Source organism: Varanus komodoensis, unplaced genomic scaffold, assembly GCF_004798865.1.
Source record: "Varanus komodoensis strain SLA01 unplaced genomic scaffold, ASM479886v1 scaffold22, whole genome shotgun sequence".
Lineage (NCBI taxonomy): Eukaryota > Metazoa > Chordata > Lepidosauria > Squamata > Varanidae > Varanus > Varanus komodoensis.
The window spans coordinates 18321085-18348491 of NW_025335606.1; the positions used below are offsets into that span (position 1 = coordinate 18321085).

The 27407-nt window shown below is 47.9% G+C and overlaps 1 protein-coding gene across 3 annotated transcripts; it reads right to left on the reverse strand.

Annotated features, from left to right (window-relative positions):
- USP11 (ubiquitin specific peptidase 11) lies at positions 1–26291 on the reverse strand. Of its 3 annotated transcripts, XM_044431322.1 has the most exons (22): positions 26165–26219; positions 23716–23884; positions 21176–21285; positions 20469–20599; positions 19636–19753; positions 19379–19524; positions 17540–17601; positions 16957–17056; positions 14020–14193; positions 13774–13932; positions 13171–13395; positions 12661–12744; positions 12457–12551; positions 11570–11776; positions 9469–9593; positions 8940–9281; positions 7169–7239; positions 6938–7050; positions 6079–6228; positions 5101–5216; positions 3652–3740; positions 1–1482 (listed from the first exon to the last, which is right to left on the reverse strand). In XM_044431322.1, the coding sequence occupies exons 2-22, from the start codon at positions 23748–23750 to the stop codon at positions 1312–1314; spliced, it is 2823 nt and encodes a 940-aa protein (XP_044287257.1). In that variant the 5' UTR covers positions 23751–23884; positions 26165–26219; the 3' UTR covers positions 1–1311. The 3 variants fall into 3 exon arrangements, with proteins under 3 accessions (XP_044287257.1, XP_044287256.1, XP_044287258.1); XM_044431321.1 differs by lacking the exon at positions 23716–23884 and having other exon boundaries at positions 26165–26291; XM_044431323.1 differs by lacking the exons at positions 11570–11776; positions 23716–23884 and having other exon boundaries at positions 26165–26291.
- Between the last annotated feature and the right edge of the window lie 1116 nt (positions 26292–27407).

Here is a 27407-nt window from a genome sequence, read left to right on the forward strand (position 1 = left end):
TTTAAAAGAAGTTGCTTTATGTACAAGTTTTACCACATGCCAAAAATATTTTCTTCTGTGTGAAAAAAATCCTTAAAAGAAAAAAACCCCCAAGGGTCAAGTGAAGGGATTTTCTTCCCAATTTCCTCAAGAAGATATACTATGTGTTTCTGCAGGCAGCAAGTGCCCTGTGCTTAGCCAACGCTGCCTCCACTGGTGCCCCCCATCCCTCCCACATTGCACGCAAAAACATATTTACACACTAGCGCAATCCCTGAGCCTGGAAGCAGCGGCAGCGCGGCAGAAAGGAAGAACTCCAACATTTGCCTTGGGCAAGGCATGGGCTTGTAACAGCCTGCCACCCTTCAGCAATTAAGGGGGCGGGGCCTGCCAGAGCAGCTTGCAGTAGCCAGCAGTGAAGTTCCTCCTCTCTAGAAGCAGAAAGGAACTCAGTCCCCACCCCCTCCCCAAACAGGCTTTGATGCAAGACTTAGAAGCAGCATACAGCCCAAGGGCTAAACCAGCCCCTTTGCTGGAGAAGAACTTCAGAAGCAGGAGTCTATGGGAGAAGGAAGCCCAGAAAGGGAGTCTGTGTGTTCACTCAGACTCCAGGCAATATTGCCTATGAGGGGCACAGATGGTTGTGGTGGGATCCTGCAGTTATTGCTTTGTTGGGGGGCGGAGGGCAGAGGGAGAAGAGGGAGGCACTTGGGAGACAAGTGAGGGGCCAGTGACTGATGCACAGGCTTAGGGAACAGTGTTTGGTTGGCTGCAAACTGCAGTTGTTGTGAATACCTTTTGTAAAGCCCTCCCAAATAAAGAGACAAGGGTCTTACACTGAGAGCAGCAGAACAAGGGCAGTGACCCTGATGCTAGAAGGGGAAGGGAGGAGCTGGTGCTGTCAGGGAGGTGGGCAGCACACAGCAGGGCTCCCAGGAACTATGCTTGTGCCAGTCCCCCACCAGGGCAGATCTGGTCCTGAGAATGACTCCCCACTTTTAAGATAGGAAAAAAGGAAGACCCCCCCTCCACACACACCCCTTTGCAGCTTATAAAATGCTGGTGCAAGACACTGGCCCTGGTGCAAGAGGAGAAACCAAACCAACCCTTCAGAGTAGGAAAGCTCTGCAAAGCAAAGGACCCTACACTTTGGGCAGAGGGGAAATCTCTCCAGTCCTATGTCCCTGCCCAACCCTATTCCAAGGCCTGAGAAAGCAGCCATGGCCACTGGCTCAAATCCAGCTGCCAGCTTCAGTCTGAGAAAAGGAAGATGCCTCTTCTGCCCTGCCTCCTTCTCCTGCTGCAAATGGAGAAAGGCAGGCAGGGTCACCGTCAGTCCACATCCATGAAGTCCCGACTTGCTTGCTCTCTGGCAAGGGAATCACAGGGGGCCTCATAGTCCTCCTGATCTCTGCTATTAGCTGTGCTTGTGGATGCAGCAAGAGGAGCAGGATGGCGGACTTTGTCCTGGCGCTGGTAGAATAGGACATAGGCAGCTTTGGTCTGTGGAAGAAAACAAACATGACAAGTGAGCTATTAGCCGCCCATATGGAAAGGCTGGACCAGTGGGAGTCCCAGTTCAGGAGAAGGAAGGCAAGCCACAAACAGATGATGAGTCTAACTTGTATCTGGAGCCCCCCCCCCCCCCCAAACTCATGGAACTATCAAATGAGCAAGAAAAGATGGGTCAGGATAAGAAATGTCTAATGCATGCATTAGATCCAGACTGGGTCAAGACTAAAGTACATTCTCATGGTTTGCACAGATCTACATGAAGTATCAGTAATATTTTGTGTCACTTTATTTAAGCTAAGAAGCTCAGACCAACTTGTATCAGAGTAGTACTTCTCAAGCTGTGGGCAGAGAACCACCAGCATGCCTTAGTCCACTCTCAGGTGGGCCTCCATGCTGCAACAACCCAGTACCTTCAGAAAGGAAAGAATAAATATGGCCATGTCCGGGAGGGGTTATGAGTTAAGTGACAAAGGAAGAGAGTAGAAGTGACAGTACAATAAGAATACTATGGGAAACAGGGGTGGTATGGAGAGGAAAACCCTGTACCACAGGGATGCTTTAAAATCTTCCAGGTATAGCCTATGGATCAGCAATTACAGCATGAAATGGGGAAGGTGAGTCATGACACTTCTGCAGCCTGTCTACTTGTCTTGAGGCAAGCTAAACTGTGGAGCTCCCTGGTACAAAGAAACAGCCATGGCAATGTATTTAGTCACTTCAAGGAGGGCTTAAAAGCAATCTAAAATAAAATCAATGGCTGGCTGCTGCTGCCAAAATCCACCTCCATCTGCCACCATATTGTGCTTTGTTCCATGTTTGTGCTATCATTTTGTGGCAGGTGGGCCTCTGTTCTCTTCCACGCTCTCATGGGACCCCTGAAGCAAGAAGATCTGAGAGCCTTTTACCTTCAGTAAAAATTAATGTGGTACAGTAGACAGAGTGATTACTAGAGAGAGCTGTATTTCCATTCTTACCCCAGCCATAAAACAAATACTCTTTCAAGATACTGATATTGAAGATATTTTGGAGTTGGGTAAGTCCCCTTTGTGGAGGCTGATAGAACTATAACCAGGAATATATACCAGTCTAAGCAAATTTGAAATACAAGAAAGTAAAAACTAACCTACCCACCCCATAACCCATCAAGAAACTTCAGAACTGGGCCATCAGCAGTTCTCCCTTCAGACTAGTAAAGATGTAATGGCAGAGTTAGGCCTTTGGGTTTTTACTGCCTCTAGGAAGACAACTGAGAAGGTTTTTGGCAGCAACCACCCACCTTCCCTGGATGTTTCAAATGGACTATGTCACTGCACCACAAAAGGACAGCAGCCATCATGCTCTCAGCAGAGTTAAGTCGATTCACAAGGTCAGAAAACAAGAGCCCACACCCAGCATAGCACGTTCATGTTTTCTCTCCTATCTATCAATCAAAACAAACACAAATAAGCACACATACTGTTCCCGGGCAGGCCCAATTCTGCAACCTATAAATGATTCAACTGGAACATTTCAGAAGACTTCTGTAATTTATTCTGGTTTGGCTACTGTTGGGAGGAGCAAGGATACTGAAGTTTCTCTCCCCATTGCCCCAGTAACATTGAAAACTTGTGCTTCTGTCCATTCTGGCTTTAGGGCACATCTTTGGAGCCATAAAGGTTACCAACTGCTAAAAAATGAAGGCCAAGATTCTCATACTGTATGCCATGCCATGACATTTGGCTTCCTAATCCTCTTACAATATTCTGTTGAGGGGCCCAGCAAGTGAAGGGAAACAGTCTAAGGGAGACAGGCCTTGTTCCCACTTAAAATGGGCTGCAAATTAAAGCAGGGTCAAACCAAAAGGCAGGCAGTGGCTGACTGAATGTGCAAGTGCAATGGGAACTCTCCCAGAAAGCCCTTAAAAGGCTTCACATGCAGAAATCACAGGAGAAGGCAGGCTACATAGGATGACCAAAGTCCACTTATTCCCAGTAAATGAAAAGCCTAACTGCTCTGGAGGCTTGACTCAGATTCCCACAGGTCCAGTAAGGGCCAGAGTTGCTCTACAAGATTTGACAGTCTCTTCAGCAAAGCATGCAGACCACTGGCATGCCCAAGATGCCAGCCAGCAAAGAGCAAGAAGGAACCATCTAGGGATGCTAGTCATGTTTTACTCACCTCAATCTGGGACTTTGAAACGGCAGATACGCTGCTGTCGTCAAAGTAGAACCATGTCCCACTGTCCTTGTTCCGGGCAAAAGTCGTGTCTGGAGAGCATCAAAGACTGATCAGACCACTGACGCACAACCTCACATTCTTCTGACAACCACCCAAGCAAAGGGATGTTGGTTTATGAGAAGGCCACAACTGTGTAGCACTGTGCTTACATCCTACTTATGTAAGTAGTAGTCCAACTTCATGCCTATATGGATACCAATTTTTTACAAGTTTTTTTAAATAAAGACAGCATCTGCTAAAGAAAGGCTGTGAAATAAATAAGGGTATAAGGGAGGCCTTCCAATAGATGGGAAACAGATTTGCACTGGGCAGAATGATTCTGCTCCTGAAAGACTCCAGCTCTTAGCCAGCCCTGCCCACCAACAGCCAGTATTTGTTTGCACATCCCCTTCTTTAAGATCAGTACATTCCATGCTAAAGCTGCAATACTATGCCTTATTAGACAAACATTCTGCAACTCCTTTTGCTGGCAGGGGAATGCTGGGAATTGCAGGACTTGTTTCTATCTAAACATGCACAGAATTGCACCATAAATTATTTTATTCCTGGACTGTTCTCATGGGTGCTTCAGGGAGGAGCTTATTATCATTGCTCCTCTTAGCTTCAAGTCTAAGCAAGTGGCAGCAGCCATCCCATAGCCCCTTGTAAGGGCTATAATCACATGTTGCAACAAGCCATGGTTCAGTGATACCAAAGATGAGCCACACTGGATGAACATTCTTGTGGATGTTGCTGTTTTAGTTTTGGCACATAATGTATGCAGGCCTCCCAGCATGTCACCATTAATTTTTTTATAGATAGATTTTATAGATTCCAATATTTATAGATTCCAGAATTATTTGCAGGTTTCTGGGGTTTTAATATTGGGTTTAATTTTTTTGCCATTTTAGTGAATCATCCCTGGGGGATTATTGTTGTTTTTAAACTGAGGAACATCATTATAAACTTTATCAATAAATAAGCAAAATAACAATTTGCATAATTTCTTCAGTCTGACAAGGGTTAGACCTGGACAGCAAATTCCTGATTGATTGATTTTTCAATTTATATCCTGCCTTTTTCCTACAAAGGGCTCAAGGCAGCTTACATCTCCTCCATCTTATCCCCACAACAACAACACTGTGAGATAGGTTGGGCTGAGAGTCTGTGACTGGCCCAAAGTCACCCAGTTGGCTCCATGGCTGAGCAGGGACTAGAATCCAGATCGTCTGAGTCCCAGTCCCATGCTCTTAACCACTACACCACACTGGCCTTTGCTGCACTGATTTGCACCAAAGGCCCACAACCCAAACATACACCATTTCCTCAAAACGTACAGCTGCTCCAATTCTGCCTTTTATCACTGTTCCCCAGCCCTACCACCTCCTTCAGTCCCAAAACCATACATACAGTGGCCATCTCGGAGGCTGCCATAGTGGTTGGACACAGCAATGAGGTCATATTTGTACAGTGCAGGATCAGTGTCTTTCCGTGGCTTGATGATAAACTCAGAGAAATCGAGGTCCCTATGGGAAAGAGAGTACAAAAGACAGGAGTTCTTCTAGGCAGTCTTTTAAGCAGATTGGGAGTGGGGTCCTCCAGTCATGCTTTCCATAGTTCTTGGGTGGAACCAATATGCTTGCAACAGAGACTGCCATCGCTTTTATGTGCATCTCCAGTTATAAGACTAATGTTTGGGTGTTAAGCTAACTTCCCTGTGGTATTTCATGTACCTTCTCCCAGTAATCCTTCCGGCTAGTATGTAAGGTAGGCCAGCTGCCTCCTGCTTATACATGTTAGGACCTTCACTACTAGAACATACTCTGCAATCCCTTTCCAGAGGGCTTCATTTTAACAGCTATCTCTGCAGACATGAGCAGCAGTGTGGGCCACCCATGGCCAAGCACCACTGCCTTGAGTGTCCCATGGCTCATATGCCTTCTGAAAAATCATCGGCGGTATGAGGAACCGGGAGATCAGCCAGATGTTCCAGCCAGAGGAAGGAGCTTGGCAGGGGATGCAGGCCTGGCCATGAGAACCGAGCAGGCACCACACAGGTCATGTGTAGAGCTGCATTAAAGCACATTTCCAGGAAAGTGAAGGACAAAGCCCTTGGATCAATTTTTGGTTTCTGGGATTCTGCATGTTTAACTAGCACAGGGATGCCCTCATCACAGAAATCCTCTGCTGCAGAAGGTTGCACAAGCCATCCTCCATGTCATCTTCCCTCCTCACTCCTCTCCAGGAGTAAATCTTCCAATATTTTGGAGTTCAACTTCCAATATTTTTGACCAGTGGCTAAGCTGGTCAAGACTTCTGGCAGATGAAGTCCCAGACACCTCGAGATCTACCTTCTCTTCACCCCTTCCTTTTCATCAACTGGCTTACTGGATAGGGAACTCCACAAGGGTGTCAAGTTTCTCCCGGGAGATCTTGGTATAAGAGAAGCGCTTGAGGTGAATAATCAGGATCTCTGGCAGGGACCACAAGTCCAGCTTCTTGGTGGCCAGCTGGTGCTTTTTGCAGGTGGGGCAATACCTGGACAAGAAGAACTAGATGTGAGCTTGACATGCAGAAGATGCCTCATCCTCCATGAGAACTAGCAGTCAACCCATCTTGAACATTCAGGAAGAATTCTAAGCCAGATACCTTAGGGCAGGAACTAGGGTGTTGGAAGGGGGAAAAGGAGATAAGGACTCAGTGTTCTGCCAGATGGAGCAATTCTGAGAACTGACAATCACCACATAATATGCTTCTGTGGGTTGACATCTTGACTCTGGGCCAGCACAAACACACTTGAGTTCATCCCCTGCTTCCTCTGCCCACTGAAAAGTCTGGCACCTCAATTCAGCCAACAACTAGAAGGCTGCCACATATACCTCTCATGAATGGAAGCACATTGCACATGTAAGAACCTAAGTAAAGACCTGGGGGGCGGCTTTGCTCCTGCAACCTCCTAACATGCAGGCAAGCACATAGGATCATGCCACACACAATCCTCCACATAATGCAGATGAAAAAGAAAAAGGTTCCAGCCAGGCTTCAGCCAATGGTCCCAGCTGTAGTGCAGTTTGGCTCTGCCAGGTTAGTTGTGAGTATGGCCAACTCCTGCCATCTGCTTGATGGTTCTGCCAGGCAAAGACACTCTTTGCTGCAATAGTGGAAGCTGAGAGCGAGGTGTCCTTCCCAGCACTCCCTTCTCTTTGAGGAGGCCTGTGGAAAGAGGCCCAGCCCTCAGAGTTCTCACCAGGGGTTCTCCTCCTCCAGGGTCTCCACAGTGGTGAACAGCTCGATGCACTCCTGCAGCCGGACTGGGTTCTTCTTTGGCATATAGCCCATGCAGTCATGTTTGACGTAGCTCTGAGGAGGGAGCAGGCAGACGGAGGAGTGTCAGCTCACCCAAGCCAGAAAGGAGAGAGGGATGAGAGAGAAGAACAGAGAGCCAGGGAGCTGGAAAAGCCTCTCACACACGACCCACCTCAGCCTCTGCCTCGTTGTAGTACAGCTTCTTCATTTCGGAGTCCCAATCCATGGCAATGTATGGCTGGGCTGTGCAAAGTAGAAGAAACAGGGATGAAAGATACAGGGCTGCCAAGCTGCTACAAGAGTGGTGTGTGTGCTGTGTTGAGCACAGTGGGCACAGTTGGGTGCCAGAGAAACTGGAGGTGTCTCTGATGTGGCATACCCTTCATTGTGTATCCCAAGGGGGCAGGTGGTAATTGCCTTCCTTTCCATGTATCCCAAGAGATTAAAGGGCTCAATCCTTAAAAGCAGGAGTGGGCAAAATGCGGCCCTGCCAGCCCACTAAATGTGTGTGCCCCTGAAAATGAAAGAAACAGGCATCCACTAACAGTTCTATAGCAACTAAAAGGCCAGATTCCACTTTAGCCACTAACTACAGTGCTCCATAGCAGTAGAAGGTTGCATTTTTTTGGAAACAAGCAAGTTAACCACAAAGCAGTTGTTTGCAGAATTTTGGTGGCAAAGCAATAACTTTGGTCCTTTGGGGACATGTGCACTGTAGCCTATAATGGAATTCTAGGGGCAAATGGCTCCCAAACCTCTGAAAGTTGCACACCTTTAAATGTGCTAGAGTATGTGTGTCTGGGAATGTTTGGGTGTCGTTCATAAAATCCCAGGGCCCAGAAAGAGCCTGAACCTGGCCATTCTATTTATTTCATTTCTCTGCTACATTTTGTGAGCCATAAGACAGCCACAACTCTTAAGAGAGGGGCCCTCCACACACTGCAGGCCCCTGTGAATGAGCACAAGTTGTCAGACGCAAAGGTGCCCTACAGCAAGCATCACTAGATGACATAAACCACAAAACTGCAAGGGAAGAGGGCTCAGCCAGCAAATATGACTGGAAGTGGGGGAACAGTCCTCAAGGCATATAGCAATTAAATCCCCAGTTGTGAAGCAACACAGAATAAAAAGCTGTCCACCTGGTCTCTCTTCCTTAGCAAACTCTTCAGATCAATGATGCAATGCTGGTAGCTTTCTCTGGGGCTTCCTAACCACCTACCCAGGGATCTCACTTCTGAACCAGGCATGTAGCAAGAAGCACAGGGGATGGAGATGCTAAGGGTACAACTGAGGGGTCACCATAAGTCCATGTGATACAGCAAAGACCTAAACACAAGTAGTATTCATTTAATAAAGTTGAATACACATTACACTTGATTTTGTATTGCAGCTTTTTTTGTTCACACAAGGAAGCCCAAAATAGGTCAAATCTTCATGGCAACATGGCATTTGTTGCCAGAGCACTGAGAGAGGGCCTAGGACTAAGCGCATTCAACTGGGAATGGGGAGCCTCAGTTCTAGTCCCCACTTGGCCAGGATTGTTGGGGGATAAAATGGGGAGGACCTCGTAAGCCACCTTGATTTACAGGCCAATTGAGACTTACAAGAAGGAAAAAAGTGGAGGAATGAGGGAAGAGATAAAAAAGTCAAAGTATAACAACAAAATAAATCTGAAAGGTGAGTGCAGGATTACTTCTTAGGGAACATGGGTTAGAATCCTACCTGTGCATCTGAGCTTGGCAGCCGTTCAAAAACAACATTCACACTGAGAACTGTAGCGAAGGGGCCTTGAGCACCCCTGAAATTTCAGGCTTTGCCTTGTTCCAGCACTGGGGCAAGCACTGCCTCAGCCATTCCTTCCCTGGAGGGGCTCACTGACCCCTTTCTCACTCTACAAGGGCCTCTGACAAGAGTGCACACAGCTCCATAGAGAAGGGACTCACAGTTGAAGGAGATGGCGCTGCCCTCGTCCTGGCCGGCCAACCGATCACTGGTACCATTAGAATTGACGGGCTGGAGGGTGAAGAGCAGTTTCCGCCGCTTCTGTGGCAGACAGCACTTGCGTTTGGCCTGGTTGGCTGTGGGGGGGCTGGGGCTAGAAGAAGGAGTCTGAGGGGACTGCACTGACTGGTGGGGAGATGGGTTGGGGCTGTGCCTCCCTGCCACACCAGCCATGTCCTCCCTCCTCAATGAGTCTGAGGGATTTTCCTCTGTCTCCAAGCTGGGCTCCTGGCTGGTGGAGCCTTCCACTGCTGTTTCCTCCTCCTCCTCCTCCTCCTCCTTTCCTACATATTGTGGGGGAAGAAGACAGACAGAAACAAGAGAGACCTTCTTATCACACCAACCAGACACTCTGCCTTCTCAGCCATCTTATGCTTAAAGGCAGCAGCTGGCCACCTTGTGAACAGAATGCCAAACTAGACATTCCAGAATCTGTGGGCTGATTCAGGAGGGGTCTTCTTGTGTGCTCACCCTCACTCAGCCCATTGGGTCTCTTATTGTAGAGGTCCTCGTCCTCATCTTCCTCGTCCTCCTTGTCCTCCTCCTCCCCACTCTGATCCTCCTCTTCCTCAGAGTCTGGTTGCTTCACGTAGCGGCTGCAGGAGAGAGAAAGGGAGACGGCATCTTTAGTCCAAAGTGGCAGCAGAGAAGCACCTGTCACAGCAAGCTCCCTTGAGGCAGTGAAGCAATGAAAGAGAGTTGCAATTGACAAGACAGATCTAGTCCTTGTGACTCTCTCTGTTGGGTGGCCTGGAGTAGAGAGGGGGACATTTCAAAATGTAGCTGAGAAAAAAATGTAAAAGGAGATGTGGCCAGGTTTTTGATTCAGGTTCTGTTCACCTCCACAGGTTGTTAGGCCTGTGTGGAACATCCTTGGGTATATTTAAATGGGGGAATCACCCTTTAGAAGTATGTTTCTCTGGTTTCTGCACTTGACCCTTTGCCAGCCCCAGGGTGATCTGGAGGCTGCTGGGCTAGCTAAGAAAGCAAGCAGGGGGCACTTGTCTGAGCAAGGGAGACTCTGCCTCTGGTCTAACCAGGAGGGCCGCACAGCACTCAGTCCCATAGCCAGCTCAGAGGCAGTCCCCCTAACAAAAAATGCTGCTCTCCTCTCCCACTCCTTGCTGACTGGAGGCCAAGATATCCCATTCACCTCCTGGAATTTGACCTGCCTGAAAACAGGCATCTAACCCAAACTAGAACTCCCTGCGCCATCCCCAAAATCCTGAATTTCCATTACTTCTTATAAGCAGAAATGCAGATCTTGGAACAATAGCAAATTTAACTCTTGTGGTGCAGCCAAGGCATCACAGAGGCAGTTCAAGGAAGAGATGGGTTGAAGGTGCAGAACCCAAGGGGTGCAAATTGGAGCAGGGCTGAACCAAAAGGCAAGCAGTGGATGTTCTGAATGTGCGAGTGCAATGGGAAAAGACAGGAAGGAGAGTCACTGTGGCAGTGGAGGAAGCCCCTCACTTTGCCTAGAAAGCCTATCCCAACTGGGTGCCCTCCAGACATCTTGACCACTGGCCACGGCTGATGGGGTTTACAATCCAACATGTGCCACGTGCCAGGCTGGAAGTGGTCGCTGTATGCACTCAAGGAGTCAGAGAAGTTTTCACCTCAAATCTGTGGAGCAGAAGGAGCCATGTCTTGCCATGGGTGAGGATTTGATTTGGAAGGTCCCTGTGCACATCTCTGCTCAACCAGGAGTGCTTGCCTCTGTGCCTGTGCCCAAATCACTCCAGGCTGGTGCACACGAGCAGGCATGTGCCTCCATATGTGAAGCAGCCCTCAGCCAAGCCCACTGATCTTCAACTGGTGTGTGTGTGGGGGGGGGGTGAGGAACCACTACTAGATCTCACCATGAGTGAAGTGGGGCTGCACCAGTGGCTCCCCAAATCAATGTCTGGGCTAAAAAGGTGGTTCTGATCCCGGGCCTGGGATGGCTCAAGACTGCTGGCATAACCTAATTCACACGTTTGCTGGGAGAAGAGAAGCAAGGTAACCCATTGTGACCATCTGGAGCAGGCCTGAGCAGAATGAGCCATTTCATTGTTTAAATTGGTTAGTCGTCATTCTCATCCTCATCTTGCATTTATATCCCTCCTTTCTTCCTCTATTGCACCACTTCTCCTCTCCTCATGAGGAAGCCAAGGCAGCTCCACTAGCCCTTGTTCCCTGCACTGCATCCTCACAAACCTTTCCTGAGGTACGTTGGGCTGAGAGTCAGCAACTGGCCCAAACCCACCCAGTGAATTTCCTAGCCTAACAGGAACCACACCCTTGTTCTGTTGAGTTCCCTACCCTGTCCTGGCTTTTTATGAAAAATGGAGGATTTGGTAGGGGTGAGCAACTTGTACCTCCCCAGAATTTGGGGCCTGTAACTCCACCAGCCTTGGCCAGCACAGCTGATGGAGAGGGATGATGGGAATTCTATGCCAAACTGCACAGTGGGTCATGTGTCCTCTGCTCCGGCTCTAGAGAAATACACTAACAAAATTTCGTGTTCATAGCAAGGTAAGAAGAGAGCAAACAGGCCAGAGTGGAGATCAAAGAAACACAAGTCACTCACGAGAGCCGACACAGAAGAAGCTGATATAGGGCATCCCAGGAGAGCTGGTCCCGAGGCACGGACACCAGGAGTGGGTGGCCGAAGAGCATCACCCCACAGTAGGTATCACTGTAGTCCCGGCCCTGAGTGCGCTCCCGGAGGTACACAGGCAGCACCACGGCATCTGCGGTGGCCAAGTCCTCCAGGGTGGACACAGATACCTCATATCTGGAGGGGGGGGGGAGAGACATGCTGTGAAGGGGAAAGGGGAGCCAAGTCTTTATGAAAAACATCTAGAACAGAACTTCCTTCACTCAAGTGGGTGCTGGCCTTACAAATCCAAAAGCATAAAAACTACAGTAATGACCAGCTAGATGAGACTAAGAGGCAGGTGGTAGGAGAATACTGCAAGCAGAAGCAATGGAAACAAAAAGGTCTGGCTGAATAAAGATGGCCTGGCCCGGCCCTGCAAAGACTGCTGTCAGTGTGGGCTGAACTTCATCAGGAAGGTGGTTCCAAAGATTCAAGGCTCCCACAGGATCATTCTCCAGGTCCTTCTCCTGTCCTTCCCAGAGGACTCAGTCCTCTGCCTGAGGAATGCTGAACTTCTTGTAGCTTGCCAGCCAATACTGTATCAGAAAAGCTCTCCATGGTGAGTGGGACTGAAGGGAAAAGAGGCAGGGACAAAATAGCAGCATACTTAAGCTCTTAGCTGCCTGTAATTAAGCAGAATTGTTCCCTCTTCTAGAATGGAGGGAAAACTGCAAAAAACAGGAAATCAAGTAGTGGCGGGGAACGGACCATGGCCTTCTGGGGAAGTCATGCAGGGTCAGATCAAGACCCCAGGACAGCCAGGTTTGGCTCACTGGCCCTCTGTTCTGCCCTGCTACTCCAGTCTCCATACTCACACAAAGATGTCATCCCGATCCAAGATGCAACTGAGGGATTCATCCATCTGGTAGATCTTGTAGAAGCGGTGGCTGAACACATCAGCCACCATCATCTGGAAGAGAGAGACACATATGTATAGAGGGAGTTGGCACAGAGGGAAGAATGGAAGACACTCCCACACTCTGTGGGAGCAGAGCAGCACCCATGCCCCCAAAACTCACCCGCTCAGCGGGAACATCAGTGTGCTTGGACAGGGTATGGCAGAGATCCAGCACCTTTCCAGCTTTTGGGACAATCAGTCTGTGCTGTGAATAGAAATGGCTGTTAGTGGGAGGGGGAGGCTGAAATTGCTAGCACTCTGTCCTTGCAACAAAATCCAAACGCCAACCCAACCCAGATTTCTAGAAGATGGAATCCATGCCCAGTGGAGGAGCCAACATTGCAGGCTACAGCCAGATACTGTCTGTATCTGCCACCTCCTTGGCTGAGCACCTTGGTATTCTCCGCTTGCACGCACAGCAGCTAAGAAAAGCACAGGGACATGCCTGATGGGAATGGGGTTTTACCCATGGCTTTTCCCCATCATTCCCAGGAATGCTAGTGGTTAAACCTGGGGCATCCAGCACACAGAAGAGATACTTTATCATGCTTCCCTGCAGTCAGTCCCAGTTTAGATAGACCCCTGCCCTTCCGGTCAACCAGACAGCCCTGCCAGAAGGGCTTGCTGATACCTGTTTGGGCTTCTTGCAGGGGTCCATGGACACAAAGAAAACTTCCATCACCCGCTCCTTGCTGATGGGCAGAGGGGCACTGAGGTAGCAGAAAGGGTCAAAGGTCACAGAAACCTTGCCACACTCGGGGCACACCAGCGTGGACTTGAAGAGTCCGTGGAAGATGTCAACAATGATGGAGTTGTTGCGGCGTTTGTGGTTGTGCCATGCCTCATTCGCTACTTCCTGGAGGGAAAAGGACAAGTTGAAGGGACAGTCCTCTCTCCATCTTGCACAGCACACTCTGCTGCCCACAAGTCCCAAAATCAAACTAACCACAAGCAGGAGCTGGCCCAATGAGGAAATTCAATGTTTAGCATGGAAACTGCCCCCACTCCATTTTCTTGAAAGTGTAGACCCTTCTGTCAGCTCTTTCAAAGGGCAGTGCTCTTATCACCACCTACTTGTGTCTGCAGTCTTTCAAACTACCAATATTCCTCTCTCTCATTCTCTCTCTCTCTCTCTCTCAAACCCAAACATTGGAGTTGTGACACCCAAACATTGCAGTTGTGGGGAGAGCTAGAGAATTTCCCTCTCCCACACACACAGGCATGCTCTGCTCACCTCATCTGGCCTCCCAGCCGCATCCTTTAGCTCAATGTACTCTTTCTTCTTGACACGGTTGAGGTCTTCGTGCAACCCGTCCAGCAGGAAGGAGAGCAGCTCCTGAGAGTCATGCTGCTGGTAGCCAAGGAACTGAGAGGCAAAGTGGCCCACTTTGGTCTGCAGGAGGAGGAATGCAGGACAGTGGTCTCTTGCCCCAAGGAAAAAGCCAAGGGAAACAGAAACAGCAAGAGATGTGCAGCTTACCTTGAACATGCGGGGCACGATGGAGTGGTGGTGGCCAGACCACTGCTGCTTGATGAGGTCTGCATAGGCCTCTGCAATTTCGCCCTTCATGCCCAGCGGATTGCTGAAGTTGAGCTCGTCCAGGTAGCAATTGTTGAGGAAGTATTCGGTAAGGGGGGGCACATTGCTGAGACACTGAAGGAGAGAATAGGCCACACTCAGTAGGAGCATTTGAGTAGTAGGGGACCTTGACCTAGTCCTGAATGGGGTTGCACTCCCTCTTAGGGACAAGGTCCGCAGCTTGGGAGTGCTCCTCGACCCAGAGCTTTCATTGGAAGATCAGGTGACAGTGGTGGCAAGGAGCGCTTTCCTTCAGCTTCAGCTGATCCATCAGCTGCGTCCCTACCTGGAGAACGACTGCCTGGTGACAGTGACACACATGTTGGTGACTTCCCGACTTGACTTCTGTAACACGCTCTGTGTGGGGCTGCCCTTGAAGACGGTCCGGATACTTTAATTGGTTCAAAAAAATTGGTTCAATTGTTCACATGACTCCAGTTCTCCATCAGCTTCACTGGCTCCCCATTGAAGTCCGGGCCCAATTCAAGGTGTTGGTTATGACCTATAAAGCCCTTAACAGCTTGGGTCCTGGTTACCTAAAGGAGCGCTTACGTCCATATGTGCCCGCCTGCCCCTTGAGATCAGCAGGAGAGGCCCTTCTCCAGGAACATTCCATGAAGGATATTAGGAGGGTATGTATTCGGAGGAGGGCTTTCTCTGCGGTGGCGCCTAATCTATGGAATGCGCTCCCCAGAGAGGTCCGCCTGGCACCGTCATTATTTGTTTTTCGACACCAGGCAAAGACCTTTTTATTCAAATGCCATTTTAATTGTTAACATTATTTATTTATTTTATTTTTATGGCCAGGACATCTCCAATTATATTATATTGTTTTATATTGTTATTATTTATTTATTGTTGTAAGCTGCCCCGAGGCTTCAACAAATGGGGGGGCATAGCAGCTTTCTAAATAAATAAATAAAATTTGTTCCGCAGTGGGATGAGCCCAACCATTGTGGAGTGGAACTGTGAGTGAGCAAAAACACTTATTTGGCATCCTGAGAACCTTGCTTTTTTTTTTTGAAGAAGCAACTGCTAGCTTTTAATGTTGTGAATACTGGCTTCCAAGTATGCAGTGAAATCTCAGAAGCTGGGGAGTGGTCACTATGGTTTAAGCAAGATTTCTGCAAGGAGCATGCAAAGCTTAAATGCTCCCTTCCATCCTCATACAACCAAATCAGACTGAAGCAGGTATAGGGAGGCCTGTAACATAGATTGCAGAATGTTACTCATTACAGCAGGAAGACTTGGCTTTGGTTAAAGATTCAGGGATGCACCCAGCCAGGATGGAAGCCTCCTTTATGGAGTTCTTCAATACATCACCTGATCCAACTCGTCCTTCACTCATTCCTGAGAGGGATGAGTACCTTGATTTAATGTGTGCAGCTTGAGAGCTGAGCAGCTCCCCAGCTCAACCCCCAAAACATCCATAATGCCAGCACCCCCTTGCTTCCGCACCAGGCCAAAGGAAGAGCATGGCTGTGCTCTCAGCCCTGCCCCGGCAGTGCGCATCTGAGTGCCAAGTGTGACTGTACCGAAGTCAGAGGCTGCTTCGCTGTAGGTGTGCCTGGTGGCCCAGATCCCCCCACAGTCCAGTATCCTGCCTATGCTCATGAGTAGCCACTCAGTACTCACTGTATGGCCACAAAGGTATGGGTGCACTCCTCCTCCAACAAAGCAGGGCTTATCACTTCAGTTGTTTCCTCTGCCCTCTTCCCATTCTGTGAATCCTACATTTTTATTTTGCAAATCTATGTATGTTTCCTCAGAAGTCAGAGCCATTGTATCCAAAGAGCCTTGCACCCAGGCAAGAGCATGCAAGTCAGCAGCCTCCTGACTTTGGTATCTCTTGACAGTTTGCCCTTTGACAGCTATCAAGACAAACCAACATGAAAAATAAAGCTCTTGGGAGCCTCTCTGGTCATGCTCATGAGGTGTCTTGCTGCACTCTGAATGCAGACACCTCACTAGACATTGCCCAGGCAAGACTCCCCATTTATACTTAAGTGCACCCAGAGAACTTTGGCTGTGGAGCAGTATAGTAATAAATAGATGAATACATTCCAAATAAAATAAAGGCACATATTTGGAGCTGGGTTTTTTTTATTGGGATGACAAACTCATGACAATCCTTCCAATGCACTGCTTGGGCACTTTGAAGAGGTTGTTCAAATAATTTCTGAAAAAAGAATGGGCAAAGGGCACAAAGATGCCATGGTGAGCACAAAGTGGCTTGCCGTCCTGGCAAGGAGGCAGACGAGGAAGGTCTTGCCCTAGGATTTCTGAGGAGGACTCTGGGGAAAGGGGTGGTGAGACACCCACACTAGCCTAGTTGCCTGTCGGGTGCACTGTGGATAGTTTCATGCAGCCCCCACTCTGCATCGTTTATCCACAGGGTGAGCTGCCATGATGTGCCAGCACACCCAATGTCTCTATCTCCTTTCCAATGGAAACAAGAAAATAACAACCCTCCTCTGGCTCTCCCCAAACTGTTAAGATTTCTAAATCAGGGTGGGCATAAAGTAGATTTCCAGATGTTTGGGCCTTCAACTCCTAGCATCCTGAACAAGAACCACTCTGGCAGGGGCTTCTAGCAGTTGACATCCCAAGCAGCTGGAGATCTATCAACATCTGTACTAAATCATTCCAATGGTGAGTGGCAAGATTTGATCCGCTACTGCCCACCTGTGGGGAAACATTTAACTGCAACAGCAGCACCTCATGTTGGCAGAACATTAGTAAAATGTGCATCCCACTCAGGGTTCTGCTCTCCCCAGCCATGGGGCTTTGGTGTCCATCTTACAGTCACCCCTTCCTGCCAAATCCCACCCCCCCTACCTGCAAAGCAGAGTTCATGAAGCAGGTGTTGCCCAGGTTGGTAAGGCCGCAAACCCCAGGCTGGCCCTGGTAGAGTTCCTCTTCGTCGGTTGAGTTCTTCCTGAGGAAAGCGAGGAAAGGCAGGCAGTGAAAAGCAGGTGCCAAAATGCTGACACGCATCTCTTCATTTTATGTATCTTACAAGAAGTACATACCTATCGATATTAACTAAAGGGAAATCTTGCTAGATAAGAGAATAACAGCAAAGAAAAAAGAAAAAATATGGAAGTACACCATTTAAACTTTGATGAAATGGATAAAATGGTGGCTGGTGAAACAGCTATCTGCTGAAGAAGGGAACAACAGGAAGCAGATCCTAACCTTCCTCCATTTCCAGCCTTCCCCAGCTGGGAGCCCTCCAAAAGCACTGCTCTACAACTTCCAGCATTCCCCAGGCAGCTATAGTTTAGGTTCACTCCATAGCCAAGCTGCAGTTGCCTCTAAGGAAGAGATGCTGATTCTGAAACTCAGGAGAACCAGTCGCAATGCAGAGCCTGCATATGTTCCTTTGACACTGCATGAATGTCAAGAGTTAAATACTCACATGATAAGTGGTCTAGAACTGGGCCAAGTGCCATCTTTACTCCGTGTCTCCATTATCACCACCTAGCAGGATGTGCAAACAGGGGCAGGGCAAGAGGGACAAAAGAAAAAGAAAGGAAAGAACAGGGCTGAATTAACTAGAGGGCAGCAGGCAAATCACCCACAGCTGTTCCCAGTCTTCCACCCAAAAATGGTAGGAAATAAAGTAATCAACCAAATCGAAGTGCCAAGTGGTGATAATTCCACTTCCTTTGGAACTGATTAACCAGCATTGATGTGCTTTACAAGAAAGCAGTGAAACTGGGGTTGATAGTCTTCTGCAGGTGTCTATCTGAAAGCAATCCATTTTTTCTCCTTCTCGAAAGTACTCTCTCCCTCCTTTCCCTTTTCTCCAACTGTACTGGTGCAAAGTCAGACCTGCACACTCAGTGCTGTCCCACTAATCATTCGTATGTGCTCTGTGGGAGAGGGAGGGAGGCAGTCGAGGGAGAGGGAAGCAGGTGATTCTTGGGGTAGCACAGAGACCTGGGCAAAAAGGCTGGCACGGGCACCCCAGAGGGGAAGAGTCGTTGCCTGTGTCCAAGAGAGTCTCCTTCTCCCGAACACACTTGCTCTCCTCCCTCTGCCCTTGTGCATCTTCTCTCCCTTTCTCATCCACTGCTGTGCTGTATTTTTTGTCCTGTCATTTCAGTTTGATTTGATGTGCAGGTTTCTGTACAAAACAAGTATTCAGAAGGGCAACACAATTACGCCCCCTGAGGAGAATACTACTGTATAGCACTTTGTTTTGTTTTTGTTTTTTACAAAAATCCCAACCATTACAGCATCGTATTGATTTTTATGTAATTATTGCATTTCTACACTGCCCATTAGCTGAAGCACTCTGCATGATACATTCAGAAGTAGCATCTGATGCACTGCAAAAAATACAGCATATCTGTTTCCAGCAGACACACTTTCTGATCTTAGGCATCCATCGAGTAATGTACACTTTTAAGTTACTGACTCAGCGGGTGGCATAAAATAAGCTGCTGCACTCTCAGAAGCACAGGTTCATTATGACAAAATAAACCCTTCAGCAATTGCCAGGTGTGACTACATATAACTTTTCCCACTACAGTTCAGTTACTACATGGCAGACTCTTTTTTGGTACAAAAGAAAACATCTGGAAGAATGCTCAAGTGTGCAAGGTGAGGAAGAAGTACATGAGGCCTGGAAGCCAGATTTTCAACTAGGGAGGCCTCTCCTTAATTCCAGTTGTACAAGGGGAAAAGGTTGCACAAAGGTTGCATAAAAGGTTATTCAGTGAAGAGGGAAAGACCCTCTGGACATGCAAGGAGGAACCCTCTCCCACCATGGCAAATGATTTGAAACTTTATCTAGCATTCAAAACTAAGTTTGAGGCCTCAGTTTTGCATTGCATTCAGTCCTCTATAAACTTATGCAACGCTAGCCCTGTCCTTTCTTCTGGCTATGGCAAGTATGTTGTAAATGCTCAGCACTAGTTTCTAAATGGAGCAGGCAAGTTGGGTGAGACTGAGTTAAAAAGTATGTTTTTTGGCCAGCCCACCTAGCTCAAGCCAGCCTATCAGCTCTGAGGACCTCAACTGGGTGGGCAGCATATCTCCGAGATCTTTTTCAGCCTCACTGACAGAAATCCTTCAGGTCTGCCTTGCCCAGCCTGGTGCCTTCTTCTTGCCACACAACCCCCACCACATTGGCTGAGGAGGATGGGCACCTCGTGCTTGCAAGGTGTAGCTTTCTGCAGGAGAGGCTGGTGCTTGATCCGGGCACCTCCCCTGTACGCAGCAGCCCTGAGCCTGGCTGCAGTCGCGTTACCTGCCCTGAACTGAGGCAAGCATCCAGCACCGTCATCTGCAAGTTCCGCAGCCTTTCGCAGGAGCCATCAGCATTTTTCACCCAGAGCCTTGTCTCGTCTTCTGCTGGGACAGAAAACTGGCGCCGTGCTTCCTTCAGCACCGTGTCTGTGGGGTGGTGGGGAGACACAAGAGCAGAGGAGGAGTCCTTCCTCAGCGGGAATGGCCACTGCCACAGGGGTTCCATTTCCGCCTCCACTCAGGCATCTGGCCTCTTACCGATCAGGTCCATACGGCTGAACTGGGCGACCACAGGGCTGTCCATGTCATTGTGCTGGCAGAGCAGCAGCTCCACCAAGTACACCTCCACCTTTTGCATGCTCGGAAGCTCCACAACCTGCGAATCATGAGAGAGCCGCTGTGGTGCAATGGCTAGGGAGCTAGACTCGGCTTCAGGCCACCCACTGATTCTCCACCTAATCTACCTTACAAGGCTGTTGTGAGGATAAAAGGGAGAAGAGGACTGTAAATAGCCTTGAGTTCCTTGCAGGAAAAATGGGGGGATAGAGATATGAGATGTAAACAGGAAACAATATCCCATTCGAAAGGGAGATGGAGAAACTTGGCATGGGGGGTCAGCATCCAGACAAGCCTTTCCTAACCTGGTGCCTGTTGTACTGTAACCCCTAGCATTCCCAAACTGCATGCCGAGATGATGGGGACTCTAGTCCAAACACTTCTGAAGGACATCCACTTGAGGGAAGCATTGCCAGAGGGCAAATGCCTGGTGGAAACGGGTTATTCTACATAGGTATAGAATTTCACACAGGTATTGTACATATAGTGTTTGAGGGGGGAGGGGTAGGAGAGGAAAATGTCTCTTTCTTGCCTACCCTCTGACATCCATTCAGTCCTTCCTCCCTCCCTCTCCCCCCCCCACCCCCACTGCCAGGTCTACTCATCACAGCTGTCAGTGTAACAGCGAGTGTAGGCACAGGTCTGTGCAAGGGTCCACCTCCAGCCCCCCTGCTCCATCTCCTCATTGCAATGGGCTGTGCTGCAATTGCAAGGCTCCAGGGGAACCCGGCGCCTCAAAGCAGCAAGCAACTCACCTTGCGTTCAATGGCTGGCTGGCCATGCTCAATGCCATACCAGCTCACCAGCTTGTCCCACACCTCCTCAGGCACCAGAACATATTCCTCCTGCTCCACCAGCTGGTCCTTCAACCGGTAGGACTTCAAATCTGGAGAGGGGGGAGGGAAAGAAAGAAAGAATTTGAAATCAAGGAGGACAGTTACCCCCTTCCAGAATGACCAGAAGCTCTACAGTAGCCTTGGCTAGCCTGGTCCTCTCCAGATGCTTTCAACTACAAGTCCAATTTGGGGGATGCCTTTCTGGGGAAGACAGCTGTACAGTAAGGGCTGTCCAAGCAGTTTCAGCAGGAGACAGGAGCCAAGGTCCAGAACTCCCTGCTGCAGGACAGGAGAGCAGCTTCCCAACTTCTGACACACACCCACTTCCAAGAGACAGCAATGAAGTTAAGGCCCCAGGAAGGTGCAATTGTTAAAACTGCCAGTCAGGCAAGGACTGGGGCGGGGTGGGGGGATTGAAGGGCAACCGTGAATTGTCACTATCTTCTAGTACCTTACAGAATTGTTAGAACACATCTATGCCACCCTGAACTCCTTGGAGGAAGGATATGATTAAAAACAGAGAAATAAATGTTAATCTAGTTCTCATATATTAATCAGCTATGAGACTTATTCAAAAGATAAGGGGGAAATCGCAAGGCAACTCATTAGGGCAAAGGAAGCTGTACCTTCAAAGAGCTCAGCATTGTTGATCCGTCCAGGGAAAGCGCTTGAATTCTGGTCTCCAGATTCCACATAGGCCTTCCACTGCTTGTACCAGTGATTCTCCAGCAGATACCTGGGCAAGGAAGCCTAGAGATCAAATCCTGCACCAGAATGGCCTTGTAAGATACAAAAATGAGAGCTGGAACAACACCCACTCCTCTACCAGGAAACTACATCCTTTAGTCCAGGGCACTGGCTCACAAATTCCAACATTCTGCTGGCCACTTATATACCTTGAAACCAAAAAATTCCAGCTATCCTGAGTTGAAGAGCAAGTTTCCAGTCTGGCATAATATGCTTTCAAAAGCTGAAGGCAACATCAGCTGAAGGGTCAGGCAAGAAGGAGATAAGGGCTTCTGACACTCTGAGCAAGAGATGCTTCTCACTCACTGCATTCCCTGTCTTAGGCCTGGTACCAAGTTGCTAGAGCTTCCTAATAGCCAAAGATGCATTACTTATTCCCTTCTCCCTGAAATTCAGGGTAGTTAGGATAGGCAGCACAGTTAACTTCTTGGGCTGAAGGCAGAGGTGCAGCTGAATATATTGATATAAATAAACCCAGAGCGATATTTCTGAAAGCCATATGCCAATTTAAATAAGTTGTTGATTAAAGAGCTTATCCAAGCAAATTTTAAATATATCACCATATTACTAACACCTCAATCTGCATGGCTTTTGGAGATACTAAAAGAGCTGCCAGATAAATGTTGTGAAAGTACAAAAAGCTGCTCCTTATTGGAAGAAACATGTCTCAGTTCACAGCCCCACAGATTAAACTGTGCCCACTAACTCTTCTTCCTCTAAATCTCAGCTTTTAGTCGTGAACTGTTCCTGCCCAAGCAAGGTTTGCCCTTCATGCTCAAACCACCCACTCCAATCTGCTAGCACTAAACAAAAAAGTGTTTAAACAGACAAAAAATAAAAAAACTTCCTTACATGGTTATTGTATGCCTCTCTCAGATAAGATATATGAAGTGTTTTGGACTTTCATTCCCTTCCAATTATAAGGATTAAGTTTCCGAGCCTCAGTGATATGCACAATATATTCCAAGAAAACAGTTTGCTGAGGTGGATTGATCTCTAAAATCAGTTTTAATTTTTTGCTGGGCAGTGAACCAAGATCCTTGATCATAATTCTCTTCCTTCCTTGCTACCCAGCAGAAGGAAAAAAATAACACCTCCATCCCATCCACAAAGTGGTTCACTCTTTATAGCATCCCTTTCAACACAATTGGCTCAGAATATGAAACACATGGTGCACTGGCCAAAACGGTTTCTCCCTATATTGCCCTGGGGCACGGTGGTAACAACCTCCAAAGCCTGTGGAAGGCAACAGGCAGTCCCCATGTAGGTCAACCACACTTTGGAACTAGCAGAGGGGCCTCCACCAGATCCTTCTGTCTCATCTCTGGAAGTCTCATAACTGCTACTGACAATAAAAGCTCTGTAGAATCTTACAAGATAGGCAAACATATTGCCATGTAAACCAATTGTGTAAATGGCCATTTGCCTCCTGCAAGAATCATGGTCTCCAAGTGACTAGACATTTCTTGCAGACTGGATGAGAGCAGCTTCTTTTTCCTCCCCTCTTTTGAGCTGAGGGGACAGCACAAATGACTTAAATTTGCAACCTAGATGCAGCTAGATGGGCAAGTGGCTTGTGAATTCATCTGTCAGCTTTCACGAGCTTGACCATCTCCATTGTCAGCTGCATCACACACTGGCCCTCAGAACTATGCAGAGCAATGACATCTCTTTGAGGTCAGGGGCTAGGAGCTCTTAAAAGGCTGACCCTCTGGTGTTGGTCATACCGACCTCTGAGTCCCTGACCACCAGCAACACAGGAGAAATGAGGCCCCATTCTTCTCTGAGCAGGCTGCTGTTACACTACACACGCTTCCAAGCTGTTTAAGGGTTTCTCAATGCTTCTCCAGATTAGGAGTTAACAGGAATACTCCTCTCTTCCCTTCAGTCCTCACCTTCTTGCCTAGCTTCAGTGCCACACTCTCTTCCACTGAGCTCAGCACTGGACAGCTGCTTCATGAAGGCAGGTTCTGTCAGGGACCCAAGAGCTCATTCATTCCTCAGGCTGCTATTTGTCAAAGTTCCTTTTGGGATCTCATAGGGGCAGGAGGAAACACCTCCCCACCCCAATTAGCTGCAGCTTATCTTTCAGCAGTAGTAAATCAATCCCAGAGTCTTACTTCTCATGCTTTGGGATCTGCCCCAAAGAGGCCCTTTGCCACACTTTGAGAAGCTCAGCACCATGCAATCTAATTTAGAGTTTTCATCCTTTAAACATGCCTGAAGTCTCTTACCCACAGAAAAGGGGTACAAAATAATAGTGCACATGCTTTGGAGTTCGACAGAACTTCAGTCTGTCAGGCTCAGTTTAACCAAGGCCCAGGTTGCTGTTCTATATCCCAGCACCAATCAAGATGCATGATTTACAGAAATGACGCTGACAACAGTCCCAGTTCCTTCTTAGTCAGGGGGAACTCACAGAAGAAGCATCTCTTGGAACTTCCCAATCTGCATTCTTGGGATGCAGACAGCATCACAGCTAGCTAGCTGAGCACCCTGTCCTTGGTGAGAGTGTGCACAAGATTCCTAGGGAATTACATCTTGGTGGTCCCCTTCATTTACTGCTGCACAGGACTGGCTAGCTGAAGCTGGAGAAAGAAAGGCAAAAGATCTAGGTAGCAGATGGAATCTGCACAAGTACAACCTTCGATAGCGGCTATTTTGCCTCAGCATGCAATTTGAGGTGGTAAAAGAGAGAACAGCAGATGAACGTATGAGGAGTGGAGGGCACACAAGTCATGTCAGTATGGCAGAAAGTTTTAAAAGCTAAAAAGAAACTGGAAGCTAATGAACATAGCCACCACTATAGGCACTATTCACTGTACCACACACCTTACCATTCTCATCTAATTTAGAATGCAATCTTAAGCACATAGACTTGGAAAGAAACTCCAGTGAACACAGTCTAATTGTATTCGTCCAAATAAAGATGTGTAAGATTAGACTGCATACTTTGCTACAGCCTTATGAGGTAGGTTGGCTCTTTGTTCTGTGACAACACAGTGCAGTTGTTTCTTTTGCAGCTGAGCTGCTGATCTCTTGTCTCACCCCTGATATGTTTGCAAGTTAGCATGTAAAAATTTAGAGCAACCAACAGACAGGAAGCAAAATATCTCTAACCCCTGCACCAAAGGGCATGAGGAAAGCTGAAACAACTGACACAGGGAATGCATATGGCCTCCACAAAACAGGGAGTTTGCCTGCTTATCAAAAGTGAAACTGAAACTTATTCTTTGCAGGATAGAGCCACACACAGAAAGTGCCAGTTGGCCAAACAATAAAGCAAAAGACAGCAATGTTGACAATATGCACTTAGCCTCTGAGCTGGGATGACTAAGAACTCAAAACTAAATTGCACTTGGATGGCCAGCCTAATCCAGAGTTACTAATTGTGGTTAGATAGCATGGAACAATTGAATAACACCTCTCCGAAACTAAGGTTGCTATTTAAAAGAGAATTAAGGCTCCTTAGCCTCCCAAGAAGAGGGAGAAAATCTGTACCACTTTTCTCCAGGCAAATTTGCAGTTACTGAAATTCAGCCTGTCATGCAACTGTAAAAGACACAGGACCTGGGCAGTAGGCGAGGGAGAGTGATCAATCCTGTTAGTCTGGCAAAAACTGGCCACCATTCAGGAAGTAGCTATATGATTTTCAAACCAGTTTCCATGTAGACGTACATAAATGAAAGAGCAAAGTACACAAATGTTGACAGTCTTCAGGAAGAGGAAATCCATTTTAAAAGAAGCCACCATGCAGTGGGAATTAGTGCCACTCAGGAAATGTCACTGATGTGTCCACATCAAGATACCAAATACACAGAAGGAAGCAAAAAAGAGACCGGGGGGCGGGGTGGACCAGCAGTGTCCAGACACGTGAACATGCACTCAAGCTTCAAGCTGATTCAAAATAAACATCCCTTCCCAGAGTCTATTTCCCTACAACTAAGGCACTTTAGAATTCCCATCTTTAATCAAGCCACCAAGGAACATAAGGATTTTAAAAATCTGCTAAAGGGAATGAGTTTGAACAATGTGAGCTTCAAGTATCTACTACCACTCGACATGGAAAAAATGCAAGAATGGACAAGGAACAGGAAACAATTCTATTCAAAAGTTAAACCTACCAAGCACAACAGCGATTGTGCCCTAGTAAGTAAAAGTACTGTTGTAAGCCGCCCCTAGGCTTTGGCGAATGGGGCGGCATAAAAATGTTTTAATAAATAAATAAATAAATAAAAGTACACAGGATGCCAGACAGTCTAATCCTATACTTACTGGGGAGTAGGTCCCATTAAGTCTAATAGCATGAACTCTCCAGCAAATCAGAGAAAGGACCTGAATTTTTATTTATGCTACTCTATTAAGGCACCAAGCATACCGAAGGCCAAATGGAGGCAACCCACAACAAAATTTCAGCGCTCGTCTCATTATGCTCTAGCGATGCGGAGCGGGTGAGGATAGTCAGTGCAAAAGTGCATAATTACTGCATCTGTTACCCGTTGACAACTCCAAGCCGAGTTGTCCCTGATCCAGGTTAATGAGAAAGAGGAGAAAGTCGAGGGATTTTCTCTCTTGTCACCAACCCGCCTCCCTCCCAAGCGCTACCCGCCCCAAACCAATGAGCATTTACGGAAGGGGATTGGGATTCTAACCCGGATTAGAGGTGGGTTTCTACGGGACCCCGAATTTCTCAAGAACTCAGCGGAAAGGATGTAAAGAGGAATTCCCTCACGGCACACCCCTTCTTGTTCCACCTACAACTCCCCCTCCCCATTCGCACAACCCCTGACCCCAACTTCTGCTGGCCCCACCAGACTGCTTCCCCCTCACCGAATGGGCCCCCTCCCCACGCCATCACCTCTGCGTACCATTTTTCTCCCGCTCGCAGCGGCCGCTGCCGCCCCAGATGACTGGTCCCTTCTCCCTCCACCTGCTCCCTCTGGGCCTCGAGCCCCGGCAGCCCCCGGTCAGCCGCCATCTCCTCCCACCCCTCTGCCGCCTGCCCGGAAACGAGAAGCAGGGAAACCTTATTTCCCACTCCCGGCTCTTTCGCGGCCCCGCCCACCTGCTTCCGTCCAGCCATGATAGGTGTGGCAAGTGAGCCCGGGAGACGGAGATGCACCATGTTGAGCAGGGCAAAGTGCGAGGACGTCAGCGCATGCGTCAGTTTCTCCCGCCATGATGGTTGGACGTGGCGCTAGAAATTAAACGCAGGACCAAGCAGGGTTTCCTTGCGAAGATTGGACGCGCGTATTTCTTTAAAAAAAGAAAAAACCCTAATGTAAAGTAATGCGCGACTGCGATAGAACCTGGGATACGCTTCCTTCGATGCTGTCGCCACCATGTTTATTATGGGCAGGAGCCCTACCTAAGATTGGTGCAGCCGGCCATCTTTAGCGGCGCCTTCGTTTTTAATCGGTACTGAAGGAGACGCCATGTTGGGAGTGGCGGGCGTAACCCTAGCGATTTGAGGAGCAGGGCGGAGTGGAAGGTAATTGAGCCTTTGAGATTGTTATGTAAACAAAAAGACGGGATGGAAAAGGCCATCTATATAGATATATAAAAAGCAATTATATAATTCAAGGAAATGACCCACTTTTTGCATATGGGTTGGCATTAAAGCCCAATAAAGATGAACTTTTCTCAGGACAGAAGGAAGGACGCGAATTATTAGTTGGCAAAGCAGCTCAGAGCAAAGAACTTTTGAATAAGTAGGGAAACATTGGGATATGTTCTTTTCTGGCAACTGAAGAAAACACAAGACACTTGCAAGGCGTTATAGCTTGTATTTGTCTGTTTACCCTGCTGCTCTTACCATCTTCATAATGCAACAAGTTCGCAGGGAAGATCCTTGAATTGGTGTGGACCCCATCTGTTTATTTTACCACGGAATCCACCAAGGATTTTTAATTCTTTCATTACAGTTTCATATGAATTCCGCTAAGAAAGGCGTGGTGGAAGCTTTTGGTTGGAAATGACCCTTCTGTAAATTTAAAAAAACTTGTGGTGTTGGCTAGCTGGGCCTTACTGAAAGCTGTAGTCCTTTTTTCTTTCTAAGCATGTATAGGATTTCATCCTAAAGCTTACAGGCTTTTTAGTCTACAAGCTTCT